The sequence below is a fragment of the Chrysemys picta genome, chromosome 12 (assembly GCF_011386835.1).
Source record: "Chrysemys picta bellii isolate R12L10 chromosome 12, ASM1138683v2, whole genome shotgun sequence".
NCBI lineage: Eukaryota > Metazoa > Chordata > Testudines > Emydidae > Chrysemys > Chrysemys picta.
Genome location: NC_088802.1, coordinates 8,574,673 through 8,592,515, shown reverse-complemented (window position 1 = coordinate 8,592,515; position 17,843 = coordinate 8,574,673). Strand labels below are relative to the sequence as shown.

Below are 17,843 nucleotides of genomic sequence, written 5' to 3'. Positions count from 1 at the left end.
GGGCGTGGGGGTATCTTCTTTGCCTCCTACCATACCCCCTATGGTTCATCGTCTGTACAGGATAACCACCCAGGGCTGGATTTGCCCCGTGTGCTGCTTTCACGTCCCTTCGTTAACATTTTGCCTTCAATTGTAAAAGGGCTTCCATTGGTTTAGCGTCTGATGCTTAATTAACATCCCGGGAGAGAGAGACACATTTCATACCCCGGGTCTCCTTTGTTGATGTAGAGTTTAAAAACATATGTTCAGTGTATTCCTACCTAACTCCTTTCATAGTGCTGGACGTGCATTTCCCAATGCTAATGGGTGACCCCAGCTTTCACTGAAGACCTCCCATGATATTCTTTGGCGATCCAGAATGGACATATCAGAATTGGGTTATTCCTGTAATCCCTTGGCCAGCTGGCCTGAATGGTTCTGGGGGTCACACCTCTGTGACCCTAAGAATTTCCCAAGGCCGGAGGGCAAGGGGCTTCCTGGTATCCAGCGGTGGATTTCAGCTGGCTTGGTCAGTGTACCCCAACTCATTGAATCCCCCGCTTGCCTCCCCCACCCATCGCTCCTGGCCTCTGCTGCCTCCCTGGACTCCCCACCCCATCCCCACCACCCTGCTGCTTCCCCCACATTGCCCCGACTGATTCCCCAAGCGCCCTTCTGCGCACCCCAGGCAGGCTAGTCCAGACTCGTACCTGAGTAGGTAACGGTGGCTGCCGGCGAGGAAGGGATGGATTCATCCGGCTTCCCCGCGCCCCCAATGCTGCCAGGCCGGTCTCGCTTCCCTGCTCTAGGCGCCACCTAGTGGGGCTCAGGAGGAGTGCTTGGGTGCCTTTCCCAGGCGCGTCCCCCTCACCTCACTCCCACCCTGGTAGAAATCTGGGCGGTGGGCATGTGATCCCTGCATCCCCTATTGTGGAGTGACGGATCTTTTAAAGTCTGTATTTGAACCAAGTGGAAAACAGGTCTGTCTGGGTCTTGAATACAAATGAAGCCGTGACAATGGGATTACAACGTACATACGTGGCAAACAAGCATCAAAGCTCACAAGCAATAGTTGGGGACTCACCACGTCTGGATCACCAAGGAGGGTGTATTTGCTCGTCTGACCAGCCTGGTCACCAGGCAGAGACAACAGTCAACGAAACCATCAGGAGAGCGCGTGGGGAAAGGTGATCACATAACGATCTCGACTGGGGATGGAGCCGGCACCCGCCTCTTGAAGCAGGAGCAATAAACTTTGAGAGATGCTTTATAGTGGAGTACAATGGGAGAGGCGGAGAACCCCGAAGTTATCCATCGCTAGACGGGGGTCAGAGCTCTAGCAAACTCTTGGGTCCTTCAGCCAAGGGGGTGGGGTGGGGCGAAGTTTCTGGGAACAAAAGATCAGTAAGAAATCAACCTTGAACCAAACCTGTAGCTTGTTAAGTTACGCCTTGGTCATTAGAAAGTGTATTTTATTTTTGTTTGTGACTGTGACACAAGGCCAGAAAAGGTTACATAACTTGCAGGCTAATTGACCCAGATTCAACCTTTAGAGACATATTAATAGATAACGTTTGTGTTTTTGTGTGTTTACATCTATATTGTTAGGGGTTAACAGTGTAACCAACCGGTCCTGTCTATCGCTGTATTCTGTTAATTCAGAGATCAAAAGGAGATGTTAACATTTAGATTAACTGTGAACGTAGTGAGAGCATTGTCTTGATTTCTCTTGGAAGTATATAGCAACTCTCCTGCAAATGATGGGAGACAGGCAATTGCCTTATGTTAATCCATGGAGCTAAATACCAGTGAGGTTAGGAAATAGAAGGGCCCTTCAGAGACACTGTTGTTCACCCAAGGACTGCATGCGGCCAAGAGGCAGCCCAGAAAATTATAGAATATCAGGGTTGGAAGGGACCTCAGGAGGTCATCTAGTCCAACCCCCTGCTCAAAGCAGGCCCAATCCCCAGACAGATTTTTGCCCCAGATCCCTAAATGGCCCCCTCAAGGATTGAACTCACATGTATAGAGAGCTTTTGGGACCTGCTCCTTTCATCTCAGATTTGCTTATGCTTCCTCAGGGGAAGTTTGAGTCGCAAGACTGAGGACTCCAGTCTCATCTGGATCTCCCTGATATTGGACATTGGACTGAACCTATGGCCTAATGCTGAAAGAATTCAGGGCCACTCTAAAGCTCACCATCTCTACTATGAAACTGACCTGAGGATTTTATTCGTGTCTGTATGTTCTGGGATTGTGCCCTCCCATTATCAGCATCTCTGGAGTGGTTCTCAATCAGGGGTACGCGTCCCCCTGGGGGTACGCAGAGGTCTGCCAGGGGGCACATCGACTCATCTAGATACGTGCCTAGTTTTATAAAAGGCTAAATAAAAAACACTAGTGAACTCAGCACAAACAAAAATTTCATACAGACAATGGCTTGTTTCCACTCTATAGACTATACGCTGAAATGGAAGGACAATATTTATATTCCCATCGGTTTATTTTATAATTCTATGGTAAAAAGGAGAAAGTCACCAATTTTCAGTAATAGTGGCTGTGACACTTTTGTTGAGAGCCGTTGGCCTAGAGAATGTCATTTCCGGCGTATATACATCACTCCTCACCTGTTCTCCATACGTACATCTCCACAGTGGTTCTGATGGCCAGTGCGACACAGGCTTTCATTAGAGAATTGTGTGACATTCTCCTGGGGACCGGGTAACCCCTATGTACCTCTATGTCTGCTGCCACTTGGCATCTGGAAGTCCTTGGGTCACACATCCCACCACCCCTCCCCACAGCATGAGGGGCACCCCTGACGCTCCCTCCCCTGCCCCTAGGGGGGCTGGTTTATCCCCTGTCCATGCTAATCTACCCCACTGTGAATTACCCCTCCTGGAGATGGGGCCCTGTCATTGCCCAGCGTTAGGTGTTCAGTGCCTAGGACAAAGGGGGCCTCATTCCTGACTGGGTGTCCTTAAGCTTAAATCACTGCGGTAGGCCTCAGGAGATCTGGGTTCAGTTCCCGGCTGTGCCACTGACTCCTGGGAGTGATCTAGAGCAAGTCACTGTATTTTTCTGAGCCTCAGTTTCCTACCTGTAATAATGATCATTCTCTTGTGTATGTAGACTGAAGGGTCTTTGTGACAGGGACTGTCTCTCTCTCTGTGTCTGTGCAGCACCTGGCACAACAGGGCCCTGATCTCAGCTGGGGCAGGGACTGTCTCTCCCTGTGTGTCTGTGCAGCACCTGGCACCATGGGGCCCTGATATAATAGCACTGATTTTATTTTGCCATTGCTACTTATTAAGGAGTAGCGCCAGTATTAAACAATGATGCTGAAAGGACTGTGCGGCATAATTTATAATTATATCAGGTAATACTAATAATTAGTTGGTGTAATTAATAACACTCTAGCTTTTTTCATCTAATGATCTCCAAGCCCATTCAAAACAGCTGTTAATTAAATCCTGGAACAGCACATAAGTCACTGGCCTTATTTTACAGCCAAAGAAATGGAGGAGGAGTGGCAAAGCCAAGGATAGAACCCAGGAGTCCTGGCTTCCAGCCCCCTCTGTGCTGACCCATTAGACCCCTCTCCCCTCTCAGAGCTGGGGATAATACCCAGGTGTCCTGACGCAGCTGCTCTCCTCACTAGCTCACCCTTCTCTCCGTTAAATTGGGGGTAAGAAGACACTGAATAGAGACTAGATCTAATGACATGATTGTTTTGTTTAGCTAACCCCAGTCCCGTTTATAACCGGGCTGGTCCTGCGCAGGAGGCATCTGGTCCATTTTGCCCTGCCTCAGTCAGCCCCATCTCCCCTGAGTTTCCATCCCATCCTCCACTCAGAATGCGGCTCACCAGGCTTTAAGGGGTTAACTCCACAGTGCTCCCCCCTTCTAGCTCCCCCCTCCCCTCATGTGTTAGCCCAAGATGTCTCCCAGCTCCTGATCTCCCCAGTTCCTCCCCATCCCATGCTCTCCATGTTGCCCCCACTACCAAAATCCTCTGATTCCCCCCGCTCCATCCCACGGCACTCACCCATTTCCCCTCCTCGATCCCCACATACCCCCTGTCACCCATCAGCCCCCCCTGCCAGAATCCCTCCCTGATCCCTTCCTTCCCAGACTGTGTTCCCCACCCTGCCTGTCCCCCCGCTGCAAAGACCCTCCCCGACCCTCTCCCAGTCCCCCCACGTCACCCATCTCCCCCACTGCTGGGAGCTCTCCCTGATTCCCCTCTCCAGCCTGGGCTCCCCATTTCACTTGCCTCCTGCACTGCTGAGACCCCTCCCAGCTTCCCTTCCCCATGCCACCCGCCTCCCCTGCGGCCCGGATCCCTCCCCAATCCCCTGCCACACCACACCTGGTTCCCAACTCCGTGCACCTCGTAGCTGTCTGGTTTCCCAAGAGTTAACAGCATTGCAGTGACGGCGCTGGGTGAGTATCCTGTGTGGGAGCTCCTGGGTGACCCCGCCCAGCCCCAGTCCCAGGTGAGAGGCGGGGGTTGGCAGAAAGTGGTATAAATCCCACAGCTTGGAGCTGGGATAGTGCAGCTCACTTTACTCCAGCCAGCAGAGACGAGGTCAGCCACTGCTGCTCCCTAAAGGCCTCCAGGATGGTTTGCGGCGGCGGACAGCCGCCCCTTGGCGTGACTCCCATGATCCTCCTGGTTCTGTGTCTCCATCTCCCAGGTAGGTCCTGAGCCTCCCTGGGGGTTAAAGGTCATCCATTGCTCCTTTGGCTTTCATGTCTCGGAGGTGCTGCCGCTGGCTGTGATGTCAGTGCCGGCTGTGATGTCATCAGCCATCCTGGCTGTGATGTCACAGATGGCGGGGGGGGGGTGAGGAGGGTGTTGGTTAGGGAGAACAAGCCAGGCGGGAGGCTGCAGTGGGGGAAGTGTAGAGAATGCAGCCGGACCAGAGGGATCCCAGCAGAGGGGGAGGTGGGTGGTGTGGGGGGCGCAGGCTGGGGGCGAATCGGGGAGGGAGCCCAGAAAGGGGTGTGTGTGGCATAGGGAGAGCAGGCCGGAGAGGGGTGGATTTGGGGAGGGATCCCAGCAGAGGGGGAGGTGGGTGGGGTGGAGTGGGGAGCGTAGGGCAGGATAGGGGATGCAGGAGGGATCCTAGCAGAGGGGCAGGCGGGTGGTGTGGGGGGCGCAGGCTGGGGGCGAATCAGGGAGGGAGCCCAGAAAGGGGTGTGTGTGGCATAGGGAGAGCAGGCCGGAGAGGGGTGGATTTGGGGAGGGATCCCAGCAGAGGGGGAGGTGGGTGGGGTGGAGTGGGGAGCGTAGGCCAGGATGGGGGATGCAGGAGGGATCCTAGCAGAGGGGCAGGCGGGCAGGGTGGGGAGCACCCATGGGACTCAGGGAAGGATCCTGGAAGCAGAGGGGACAGATCAGCCCTTGACCTGAGCAGAAATTCCTGATGGAGTCAGCCTGTCCCTATTAGCTTGTTTATAAAGTGCGGGAGTGAGTCAGAGAGAGGCAGGCGGGGGGTTATTAATTCCAGGTTGTCTAGTTTTTATGACTGTTTTGATCTTCAGCCTAATAATCATAAAACTCCTCAACACCCAGTGACTTCAAAAGGTCTCTCTCTCTCTCACACACACACACACACCCAGTATGTGCCTGGTAATTTTGCTCGCTGCCAGCCTCTCCTCATGAGCCAGGATCCAGAAACTGGGAATAGAGCCCAGGAATCCTGACTCCCAGCCCCCCCTTCCCCTGCTCTAACCACTAGACTTTACTCCCCTCCCAGAGCTGGGAATAGAACCCAGGAGTTCTGGCTCCCAGCCCCTCTGCTCTAACTGCTAGACCCTACTCCTCTTCCATGAAAGGTGCAGTGCTGTCACAGGGTGCCCAGGGGGGGACACACAGTAGGGATTACCTTTGCAGTAAGGGGGTTGGGGTCTATTGAAGTCAGTGGAAAGACGTCCCCTTCCTCGTTGACTTCAGTGGACTGGGAATCAGGACCTATTACATTGCCCCTAGTGGTAGCCCCCTATCCCCTGCACCAATTAATAGGAGACAGACAATATTATAGCAGAGCACCAACCCTGCTCTAATTAAGGTTGAGATCAACTTTCCCTTTAAAGGCAGACTCTTCTAAAACCTGCCAGGTTACGTGGATTGCCTTGCAGTTTGGTGGATCCTCTCTGGTGAACACTCACTGTCATACCAGGTCCTCTGCCCTCAAGGGGAGCTGGTGTGATTCAACTCCTGGCATCATACCACAGCACTGAGATACATTTATAGTGACGACAGCAAGAATTTTATTATCGAAGGTGCAATGATAGCGGGAAAGGACAATGGAAACAAAACAGGGTGCATATAAAACATAACACCCTGTCTAGAGACTAGCCTTCACTTAGCAGGCTAACTTGGAAAGTGATCTCACCCCAGACGACGCAGCCTGTCACCCAACGTTGGTTGCAATCCCGTTTTCATGAATGTAACCACACTGCCTGCTGATTTCTTAGGTGCCGGATAAAGGGGTGTCTTCCTTGTCTTCCTTTTATAGCCCCCAAGGTTTGTCATCTGTCCTTAGAGTCAGGAACACCCTCCCTTTCCCCCGTAGCTTATTCTACGGTGTGCTGCCTGCCTGTTGATTTCACATCTCCTTGGCTGAATTGACATGTAAATGGGTTGGCTTACAATGCTTCGTTTACATGCCGACCAAGAGAAATTTGCGCAGCAAAAAAACTCTTTGTCCACCCTGCCTCGATACAGACGGTTGGAACAGATTTTCAGTAGACAGATGTAACGCCTCACGTAGCAGCTGTACAGACATTTCACAACGATATTAATCACCAGCGTGATGCCAGCTGTCATTTAAGATCTCACCTGGTGTTCTTTGGTGGACCAGAATGTATGTGTCAAAATCAGGCTATTCGTGTAACCCAGTTGGCACTGGGGGTTTGTTAGGGTCACACCTGTGCTGACACAACCGTACCCAACACAGCGCTGACATGAAGGAGGCTGGTGCACCTCTTTCTTTGCTCACACACACTGGAGTCGTGGAAAGGGGCTCACAGCCCCCCCCAGATCTCCTCATTTCACAATCGCAGCTCTACCGAGCTGCTCCATCGAATCCCTCCACCGTTCAATATTCTGAATGCAGTGGGGTGCATGCAGATAATCCCCGGAGGCTCTTGCCAGCTCCAGGGGGGCAGAGTTAAGGTTGTGGGGCGTATTTATCTTAACTCTGTATTTCCTGATTTTAAGAAGCGTGAGTGGAGCTGAATTCGCCGCTGTGGAAGGGCACAAGACCACCGGGGAGACTGAACGCTGTGTTAACCAAGGGTTGTGCCAGTGAATAATCTCTCCACCTCTCTCCTAGGCTCGGCGTCCAAGTGCATCCCACGGCAGGAGGAGCCGGTGCTGGAACCACTGCCAGTTGGCATGGACCCCTACAGGCAGCCGGCGGGGATCCTGCAGCCCCAGGTCCGCCCGCAGGGGCAGGGGATTGGTAACGAGCCTGGGGCCTACGGAGGAACCGATTCTGGATCGTATGGAGGACCTGGGCCCGGATCATACGGGATAGATGGGCCCGGGGCCTACGGAGGAACCGATTCTGGATCGTATGGAGGACCTGGGCCCGGATCGTACGGGATAGATGGGCCCGGGGCCTATACAGGAACTGGGGCCGGATCCTACGGAGGAACTGGATGTGCATCAAACGAAGCAGCCGGAACTGGGTCATCTGAACAACCTGGACCCGGATCGTATGGAATAAATGGCCCCGGAGCCTATGAAGGAGCCAGGCCGGATATCTCAGTGGGGGGCTCCCCGCCACAGTATGGGATGCCGGGTGCTGGCTATGGGGTTGGCTCCGTCAGGCCGTTCGGGCACATCCCGCCAGTCTATAAGAACCCCAGCATCCCCTTCGTGCCAGGTCTCCATGACGAAGTCAGAACCGCAGGGCACATACGGGTCCCCTTTAGGGGCCCGGTGAGCTACGCCGGGAATGCCCAGCTGGGGCAGGGGGTGGGTAGGTTCCCGCGCCCACAGTACAAGGAGCCCAGCATCCCCTATGTGCCGAGCCTTTCGGAGCTGCCCAACCATGCTGGACAGGGGGTGTCGTCCATGCCCGGGGTCTCCGTTGACAATGCTGTTGGAGGGGGAGCGGGAACAGGAGATGTGCCCATGCCAGGCTCTTCCAATCCCATGCTTCCCAACAGCCCTTAGTCCACAGGGCGTGAGGAGCGAGCTGGTGAGGGTTAGCAGCTAAGGGAGGAGGAGGGCAGAACTCCTGGGTTCTGTCCCCAGCTCTGGGGGGTATGGTTTAGGTGTGAGAGCAAGGGAATGGGACTCAGGACTCCTGGGTTCTATCCCCAGCTGCAGGAGAAGAGTGGGGTCTAGTCATTGGAGCAAGACAATGGGGGCTTCTATCCCAGCTTTGGGGGGAATGGGGTCTAGTGGTTAGAGCAGGGTGGGAATGGGGATCAGGACTCCTGGGTTCTGTCCTGGTTCTGTGAGTAGGGTCTAGTGGTTAGAGTGGGAGTGGGAATGGGGGCCAGGACTCCTGGGTTCAATCCCAGCTCTATGAGGGGAGTGGGGTCTAGTGGTTAGAGCGGGGGGGCCTGGGAGTCTGTACTCCTGGGTTCTATCTCCCACTCTCCTGTCATCTTACGACATGCCCCTGACTGGGCCACTCCATCGCTTTGTGCCTCAGTTTCCCCGTTGTGTTCCAAAACCTTTTGCTCAGCGCTTAGCTGTGGATGGGGGTCAGCGCTTATAGCCCTCCCTGTGTAAATTCCCCACCCCCATCCCCATTTCCCTGATCTCCCCCCACCCAGCCTGGATCGCTTCACCCCTCTCCCCCAACCACTTCTCCTTCCCATATGGTCTGTGATCTCAGGGCCTTTGTATTGCTGGGATGCCTGGATGGGGGTGGGGAGGACGGCTGCGTCTCTCTCTGCTCCTCACTTCTGGTGCTCTAAATGCTTCCAATAAAATCCTTGCTCTGTAAGGTCATTTCGCTTAATTCCTCCCTTCAGAGCGAGTTCGGGGCAGGAGCCAGGCAGCGTTGGGAGCTCAGAGCAGGGACTGGACGGCCAGCAGCAGTGCACACTCCCCCTGCCCTCGCTTCCAAGCATTGCCTGCTGGGGCAGAGAGGCGCTCGGTCGCCAGGGCCCATCCATGACGCTTGACGGACGCTGCCAGCAGGTCCCTTCTGATGTGAGCATCTGCAAGGAACAGCGCTGAGAAGCCACTCACTTGTTTCACCTACGGGGGTGAAAACCAGATTGGAACTGGTGCTCCCTAGAGGGGAAAGGATCCGTGTTCCAGTCCCTGGCCCCCTGGGCCATCCAGTCCCCCACCCTGGGGCCAGATTGGAGCCAGCGCCCCCTAGAGGGGAAAGGCCCCCTGTCCCAGTCCCATGAGCCAGCCGTTCCCTCTACCCTGGGGCTGGACTGGAGTCGCTGCCCCTTCTCCTCTCCAGGTGAGATTATAGGCAGCGTTGGCACCAAGATGTAACACAGTTGCAAAAAAAGCAAACATCATTCTGGGATGTATATTAGCAGGTGTGTTGCAAGCAAGACACAAGCCGTAATTCTTCCCCTCTACACCATGCAAATTAAGCCGCAACTGGAGTATTGTGTCCAATTCTGGCAATACCGGAAAGATGTGGCCAAACTGGAGAAAATCCAGAGAAGAGCAACAAAAATGATGAAAGGTCTAGAAAACATGACCTATGAGGGAAGATTGAGAACATTGGGTTTGTTTAGTCTGGAGAAAGGAAGACTGAGAGGGGACATGATCACAGTTTTTAAGTACGTAAATGGTTGTTACAAGGAGGTGGGAGAACAATTGTTCTCCTTAACCTCTGAGGATAGGACGAGAAGCAGTGGGCTTAATTTGCAGCAAGGGCAGTTTAGGTTGGACATTAGGAAAAACTTCCTAACTGCCAGGGTGGTTAGGCACTGGAATAAATTGCCTAGGGAGGTTGTGGAATCTCCATTATTGGAGATTTTTAAGAGAAGGTTGGACAAACACCTGTCAGGGATGGTCTAGATAATACTTAGTCCTGCCATGAGTGCCGGGGACTGGACCAGATGACCTCTTGAGGTCCCTTCCAGTCCTATGATTCTATAATTCTCAGATGGGCTGGGCCGGCGGGCGGAACAATCACCTCATCTGACACTCCAGTGTCAGATAAATCAGGACGCCCTCCCAGAGATTCCTCCCGGCTCACCTCACCACCCCCGCAGGCCCCATGGCTCTCGTGGGAGACAGAAACGTCTGAGTCTCCAATGTCCAGCCAGGGCTGCGCTCACCCCAGGCAAAAGGGGACGCGAGTTGTCTGAGGGCTGCCTGTGTCGCGGGGGCTTGATTTGGAAGGGGGGGTGGGAGGAGGGAGGTGGGATGGCCGCAGTGTGGAACAGGCGATCGTTAGTTTGGGAACACTGGGCTGGGGTGCACAGGCGCTTTCCCCGGCGCTGATGGGTGCTCGCGCCATCCGCCCTGCCCCGACTTCACCCTTTCCCCGCCACCATTCCAACCCCTTCCCCAAAGTCCCTGCCCCAACTCCACCCCCTCCCTGCCCCTATTGGATCCCTTCCCCAAATCCCCGCCCCGGCCCCGCCTCTTCACTGAGCGTGTTCCCCCTCCCTCCCAGCCACGCGAAACAGCTGTTTCGCAGCACAAGCACTGGGAGCTAGGGGGAGAAAGCAGGCACGCGGCGTGCTCAGGGCAGGAGGCGGAGCGGAGCGGAGGTCAGCTGGGGTGGAGGGGTGGGGTGGGGAGCTGCCGGTGGGTGCAGAGCACCCACCAATTTTTCCTCATGGGTGCTCCAGCCCCGGAGCACCCACGGAGTCAGCGCCTATGCTGGGGTGGCAGGTGGGTGAGGGGGAAGGACGGCAGGAGACTGGGCTACCTAGATGAGCAACCCGATCTGCTGAGCCCAAACAGCACGGGGAACCCCCTGCTCAGCAGCCAACAGGGTTGGGTTGGGGGAAGAGGTTTCCCGGAGCCACGGCTGGAGAAGAGAGCGCCCCCCACGCGGAGCCTGGCCCGGAGAGAGGGGCTTCGTACTGGCTTTGAGGCAGGGAGTTCAGAGCCTAGCCCCAGAGCAGGGCCGGCCTCTAGAAAACGGCACCCTGGGCGAACTTGTATTTTAACGCCCCTGCCTCCCGCTGCCTCCATGGGCCCGGCCGGCAGAGATTTCTAAAAAGTAGGGGGGCCAGGGACCCCGCCCCCTTCATGGCCCCGCCTCTGCCCCCTTTCCCCTGGGGCCATGCCCCCAGCCAAGACAGAAGCCAGAGCTGGGCCAGGGAGCCTGGGCCTCTCCACCTGCCAAGGCTGGGGAGAGCCTGAGAGTAGCCCCAGTCCCAGCCCATGTCCCCACCCCCCAGGCCCACCCCCCAGGGCAGGTGGAGGGTCCACGGCTCTCCACAGCTGGGGGCAGGGCCTCGAGGGGGAAGAGGAGAGGTAGGGGCGGGGCCCGTGGCGAAAAGTGGACGGGCCATGGCCCCTTGGCTCCCCCTGTTCCGGCGCCCCTGCCCCGGTCTCCCCACCCGCCCCATCACCCCTGCTGTCTCCCCAGGCTCCCCAACCATCCCCCCATTGCCCTGGCCCCCACTGCCTTCTCTGCCCCACTTCCCAGCCCCTGCTGCCTCCCCTCCCCTCCCATTGCCCTGAGCTCCCTTCGGCGGCCTTGCACCCCGCTCCTTGTCTCTTGACCATGGTGCCCTCGGCTGGCGCCCACCCTGAGGCCAGCCCTGCCCCAGAGACATCAATGGGGCACGTCATCCTGCCATGATGCGGCCTCCAATGACTCCAGCAGGGGAACGAGGAAGACGCTTAGAGCGCTGCAGGGAACGCACGTGGGACACTGATGCTCTGATGTTGATCGTCCTTTGACCCACCCACGCTTCTGTTCGGGTTGCAGGCTGCAATGCACCGCACTGCCCCTGGGGGGCGCTTGTTAGGGTTAGAGGCTGCCCTGCACCAGATGGCCACAAGGCCTAGTGCCTGGGGTGTCCAGTCAAGTCTCTATTCCTGCAAATAAGCACTTGCGGGTTTCCCAGCCAGGTTTTCTTAGTGGCTGTCCTTGAACCCCCTGTACTGGCTCCCTGCCCAGCCGCTGCAGCTCCCCTACAAACCCTACGCAGATCGGCACCAGCTGTGATCGCTGGGGGTGGAGGCGGCTGTTCCACGGGCAGCTCTGCCCACGCTTCCTGGGGCTCCCACCCCCCAATAGAGCCCGGCCACCCCCTGGCTAAGGACCTTTCCTCTTACCTGGGCAGGGGAAGGGGGACGTGCAGTAGGGAGGGGCTGATGGGAGATGTAGTCACTCGCTTTGCAGATCCATCACCCTGGGAAGCGAGAATGGGCAATGGGATTTCAGAGCAGTGGGGTGGGTTAAGGGTTTGTGGGGAGATGAGCAGACTTGTGAGAGAGATGTTCAGCTGGCAGGGGTCAATGGAGGTGACTCCCAGCCCCCCCGGCTGTAAGCACTGGACCCCACTCCCCTCTGGGAGAGAACCCAGGAGTTCTGACTCCAAGCCCTCCCTGCTCTAACCCACTAGACCCCGCTCCCCTCCCAGAGCTGGGGAGAGAACCCAGGAGTCCTGACTCTCCCGTCTCCTACCACCAGATTGTGCTGCCTCCCAAGAGATGTGAGTGCCGGAGCATGCTCCTAGATCACAGAAAAGACGCGTGCGAGGAAAAGGAGCAATGCCACCAGTGTGGCTGATCCGTGACCCTAACGCGGGGATTCATTAATTCAGTCCGTCACGTGCACAGAGCAGGTCTGATTCCCTCAAGCAGGGGCCAGACACACACACACACACAACAGGCCGACCCGTCTCTGTGCAAAACTATTTGTCTCGCCCCCGTCCCCGATTCACAACCAAATATCCGCCCTGCTCCTAGCCTGAGCGACCGGTCCCTCTGCTCCTTCCACCGGCACGGTCCTGAATCGCTGTCTCCCAGCGTGTTACAAACCTGCACTGGCTGGGGCCACGCGGCTGCCATCGGGCGACCCGGGCGGAACCACTTGGCCCAGCTCACCTCCGCCTCCTCCCCTGAGCGCACCGCATGCCCGGTTTTCCCCCCTCGCTCCCAGCGCTTGTGCCGTGAAACAGCTGTTTCGCACGGCAAGCACTGGGAGGGAAGGGGAAAGAGGAGGAATGCGGCGCGCTCGGGGAAGAGGTGGGGCTGGGGCGGGGATTTGGGGAAGGGATCCAATAGGGACAGGGAGGGGGCGGGGATTTGGGGAAAGGGTCCAATAGGGGCACGGAGGGGGCAGAGTTGGGGCAGGGACTTTGGGGAAGGGGTTGGAATGGGGGCGGGGAAAGGGTGGAGTCGGGGCGGGGGGGCGCGCGAGCACCCACCGGCGCCAGGGAAAGTTGGCGCCTATGTTTGCAGAGACGCAGAGTCAGCATCTTCCAAACAAAACAGGATTTATTTCCGCCCAGGGGTACGAAGCACTCAGGAGGGTGGATTAACGCGGGGGCTGGGAGGAAATGGCCAACCCCACCTTTTTTGTGCTGAAAAATGCCAATTTGGGTTTGAGGCGGGTGTGGGCCTGATTTTTAAGCCTGGCTACTAGCTCCAGGGGCAGGGAAACTGACTGAGTCACTACCAAGTGGGGGCGGGGGTGTCAGGAGACGGACACTGCAGCTGTTGTGGGATTTTGAGACAGGAACAGAGAAATCCCCAGCTGTGAGGTCCACCTAGTCCGGTCTCTGACAGTGACTGACAACGGCTGCACAGACACACAGCAAGAGACAGTCCCAGCCCCAGCTGAGATCAGGGCCCCGTTGTGCTGGGCGCTGCACAGACACACAGCAAGAGACAGTCCCAGTCAGGGCCACCCTTAGGCATACGCAGCTGCGTAGGGCACCTGAAAATTTGGGGCACCACTTGGACCATAGGTGCCGGCTTCTCATCTTGCCAGGGGGTGCTCGGCCTCCCGCTCTGCTGTAGGCGCCGCCCCACACTCCACCCCTTCCCCTAAGCCCTCGCCCCGCCTCTTCCCGCTCCTACTCTACCCCCACCCCACCTCTTCCCCGCCTCCTCCCCAGAGCACACCCTATCCCCACTCCTCTCCCTCCCTCCTGGAGCTGGAATGCTGTGAATCAGCTGTTTGTGGTGTCCAGAAGCACTGGGAGGGAGTGGGAGGAGTCGGTAAGCACGGGGGCCGCTGGCATGCAAGAGATGCGGGGGCAGGGGGGCGGGAGTTTGGTGCCAGTGGGTGCTCCACACCCACTAAATTTTCCCCGTGGGTGCTCCAGTCCCAGAGCACCCACCCACAGAGCCCGCCCCTATGACCAGGACAGCAGGTAAGAGCAGGTCGGCTCCCACACACCCAGCGCGCTGCAGTCTCCTTACTAGGCAGAAGGCAGAGGCCGTATTCACAGAGCTGAATGTGCTGGTGTAGGGGCACCAGTTTAATAATACTGCGTAGGGCCCCATAAATCCTAAGGATGGCCCTGGTCCCAGTCCAAAAAAGCTCATGGTCTAAGCAGTGCGGCATAGGGGCCAGAACACTGGGTGGGGTCTCAGGACACCTGTATTCTATTGCTGGCCTGGCCCTGGGCTTGCTTGAGGACCTTCACCAAGTCACTTCTCCTCTCTGTGCCTCAACTTCCCCATCTTTGACAAGAGGGGGAGGCTATTTACCTCCTTTGTAAAATACCGGGAGTCCCTGCGCTCTTCGAGAGCTGGCTGTCATTACAAATGAAGGGTTACGATTGCCTTTGCACAGATGGGGAAACCGAGGCACGGGGCGAGAGACACAGTGACTTGCCCAAGGTCACACCGGGAGTCTGCAACGGAGCTGGAAACTGCCCCTGGATCTCCTCAGTCCCAGGCCAGTGCATGAACTAGAAGAGCTACATTCCAGCGTGGGCGCTCACCGCTTTCGTAAACCTGCCCCTGAGAATTGCGTCATCTCCTTGGGCGGTGTGACTTTCATTCCGCAGGAAACATCCAGTGGGCTTTACGGCAATCATGAACCCACCTCTGGAATGGAGAAACTGAGTCACAGGTTGAGGAAGTGCCATATCCGGGAGAACGGGATTAGAATCCAGATTTTTGATTATGGAAAATAACCGGTGCTACACAAGAACACGAGGCTGTTATAGATCTTTTTAGGCGAGCTCTGTATTCCCTCTCCCACCTTTATTATTATGTGTTATTTATTTATCAGCTGTCTAGTGGGGTCCTACAGGGGTCAGTCCTGGGTCTGGTACTAGTCAATATTTTCATTAATGACTTGGATAGTGGAGTGGAGTGGATGTCTTATAAAATTTGCCAAGCTGGGAGGGGTGGCAACCACTTTGGCGACCAGGATTAGAACTGAAGATGACCGTGATCAATTGAAGAATTGCTCTGAAATCAACAAGTTGAAATTCAATAAAGACAAGTGCAAAGGGAAAAATCAAAGGCTCAAGAACAAAACGGGGCATAATGGACTAGGCGGCAGTACGGCTGAAAAGGATCTGGGGGTTAGAGTGGATCACAAACTGAACATGAGTCTTTTGTGATGCCGCTGTGAAAAAGGCTAAGATCTTTCTGGGATGTATTAACAGAAAGGTTGTATGTGAGACCCGGGAGGATATTGTCCCCTTCTACTTGGCACGGGTGAGGCCCCAGCTGGAGTACTGGGTCCAGTTTTGGGCACCACACTTCAAGAAAGATGTGGACAAGCTGGAGAGAGTCCTGGGGAGAGCAACAAAAAGGAGAAAAGGTTTAGAAAACCTGCCCTGTGAGGAAAAATGAAAAAACTGGGTATGTTTCAACTTGAGAAAAGAAGACCGAGGGACTATCTGAAGGGCTGTTATAAAGCGGACGGTGATCAATTGTTCTCCATGTCCACCGAGGGCAGGACAAGATGCGACAGGCCTAATCTGCAGCAAGGGAGATTTAGGTTCGATATTTGGAAAAACTCTCTAAGTCTCAGGGGAGTTAAGCTCCAGAACAAGGGAGGTTGTGGAAGCCCCGTCATCGGAGGTTTTTTCAAACAGGTTAGACAAACCCCTGTCAGGGCTGGTCTGGGTTTACTTGGTCCTGCCTCACTGCAGGGGCTGGATGAGGAGACCTCTTGAGGTCCCTTCTTTCCCTGTATTTCAATGATTCTTTATTAGGAGCCTTACTGAGACAGGGCCCCATTGCGCCAGGTGCTGCACAGACACACAGTGAGAGAAAGTCCCTGCTACAGCTGAGATCAGGGCCCCGTTGTGTTGGGCGCTGCACAGACACACAGGGAGAGACAGTCCCTGCCCCAGCTGAGATCAGGGCCCCGTTGTGCCGGGCGCTGCACAGACACACAGCGAGAGACAGTCCCTGCCTCAGCTGAGATCAGGGCCCCGTTGTGCCGGGCGCTGCACAGACACACAGCGAGAGACAGTCCCTGCACCAGCTGAGATCAGGGCCCCGTCGTGCCGGGTGCTGCACAGACACACAGGGAGAGACAGCCCCTGCCCCAGCTGAGATCAGGGCCCCGTTGTGCCAGGCGCTGCACAGACACAGGGAGAGACAGTCCCTGCCCCAGCTGAGATCAGGGCCCCATTGTGCCAGGCGCTGCACAGACACACAGCGAGAGACAGTCCCTGCCCCAGCTGAGATCAGGGCCTCGTCGTGCCAGGCGCTGCACAGACACACAGGGAGAGACAGCCCCTGCCCCCGCTGAGATCAGGGCTCCGTTGTGCCGGGCGCTGCACAGACACACAGCGAGAGACAGTCCCTGCCCCCGCTGAGATCAGGGCCCCATTGCGCCAGGTGCTGCACAGACACACAGTGAGAGACAGTCCCTGCCCCAGCTGAGATCAGGGCCCCGTTGTGTCGGGCGCTGCACAGACACACAGCGAGAGACAGTCCCTGCCCCAGCTGAGATCAGGGCCCCGTTGTGTCGGGCGCTGCACAGACACACAGCGAGAGACAGTCCCTGCCCCAGCTGAGATCAGGGCCCCGTTGTGCCTGGCACTGCACAGACACACATGGAGAGACAGTCCCTGCCCCAGCTGAGATCAGGGCCCCGTTGTGCCTGGCGCTGCACAGACACACAGCGAGAGACAGTCCCTGCCCCAGCTGAGATCAGGGCCCCATTGTGCCGGGCGCTGCACAGACACACAGCGAGAGACAGTCTCTGCCCCAGCTGAGATCAGGGCCCCATTGCGCCAGGTGCTGCACAGACACACAGCGAGAGACAGTCCCTGCCCCAGCTGAGATCAGGGCCCCGTTGTGCCTGGCGCTGCACAGACACACAGCGAGAGACAGTCCCTGCCCCAGCTGAGATCAGGGCCCCGTTGTGCCAGGCGCTGCACAGACACACAGGGAGAGACAGTCCCTGCCCCAGCTGAGATCAGGGCCCCGTGGTGCCGGGTGCTGCACAGACACACAGCGAGAGACAGTCCCTGCCCCAGCTGAGATCAGGGCCTCGTCGTGCCAGGCGCTGCACAGACACACAGGGAGAGACAGCCCCTGCCCCCGCTGAGATCAGGGCTCCGTTGTGCCGGGCGCTGCACAGACACACAGCGAGAGACAGTCCCTGCCCCCGCTGAGATCAGGGCCCCATTGCGCCAGGTGCTGCACAGACACACAGTGAGAGACAGTCCCTGCCCCAGCTGAGATCAGGGCCCTGTTGTGCTGGGCGCTGCACAGACACACAATGAGACACACAAAGAGCTCACAGCCAAAATAGACAAAAGAGAGAGGTAATATAATCTTGCTTTTACACATGGGGAATTTAGGCACAAAGAGATTAAGGGTACACCTTCTCTGCCCATATCACAGCTGTGATGGGGGCAGACGCAGCCTACGCCTACAGAAGGGGTTTTTCTGCTGGGGTAGGAGCCCCAGCTCCCCTAACGAAGTTATCTATGGACGGAAGCCCTCCTCTGTTGTG

At 56.6% G+C, this 17,843-nt stretch overlaps 1 protein-coding gene and 1 long non-coding RNA gene across 2 annotated transcripts; one reads left to right on the top strand and one right to left on the bottom strand.

Moving 5' to 3' along the window:
• Positions 1-3,932: 3,932 nt before the first annotated feature.
• LOC112060702 (spidroin-2-like) lies at positions 3,933-8,962 on the top strand. Its single transcript, XM_024112367.3, has 2 exons — positions 3,933-4,679; positions 7,326-8,962. The coding sequence occupies exons 1-2, from the start codon at positions 4,604-4,606 to the stop codon at positions 8,171-8,173; spliced, it is 924 nt and encodes a 307-aa protein (XP_023968135.2). The 5' UTR covers positions 3,933-4,603; the 3' UTR covers positions 8,174-8,962.
• A 95-nt stretch (positions 8,963-9,057) lies between these two features.
• LOC135974722 (uncharacterized) lies at positions 9,058-13,071 on the bottom strand. The gene is made up of 3 exons (XR_010591835.1): positions 12,938-13,071; positions 12,230-12,306; positions 9,058-9,214 (listed from the first exon to the last, which is right to left on the bottom strand). It is a non-coding gene; the product is annotated as an uncharacterized LOC135974722 (long non-coding RNA).
• Positions 13,072-17,843: the final 4,772 nt, after the last annotated feature.

Bases quoted from the DNA above. Each gene is read 5' to 3' on its own strand.
- LOC112060702 (XM_024112367.3), top strand. From the start codon at position 4,604: ATGGTTTGCGGCGGCGGACAGCCGCCCCTTGGCGTGACTCCCATGATC. The intron at 4,680-7,325 runs GTAGGTCCTGAG...CCTCTCTCCTAG, and splicing joins TCTGTGTCTCCATCTCCCAG to GCTCGGCGTCCAAGTGCATC.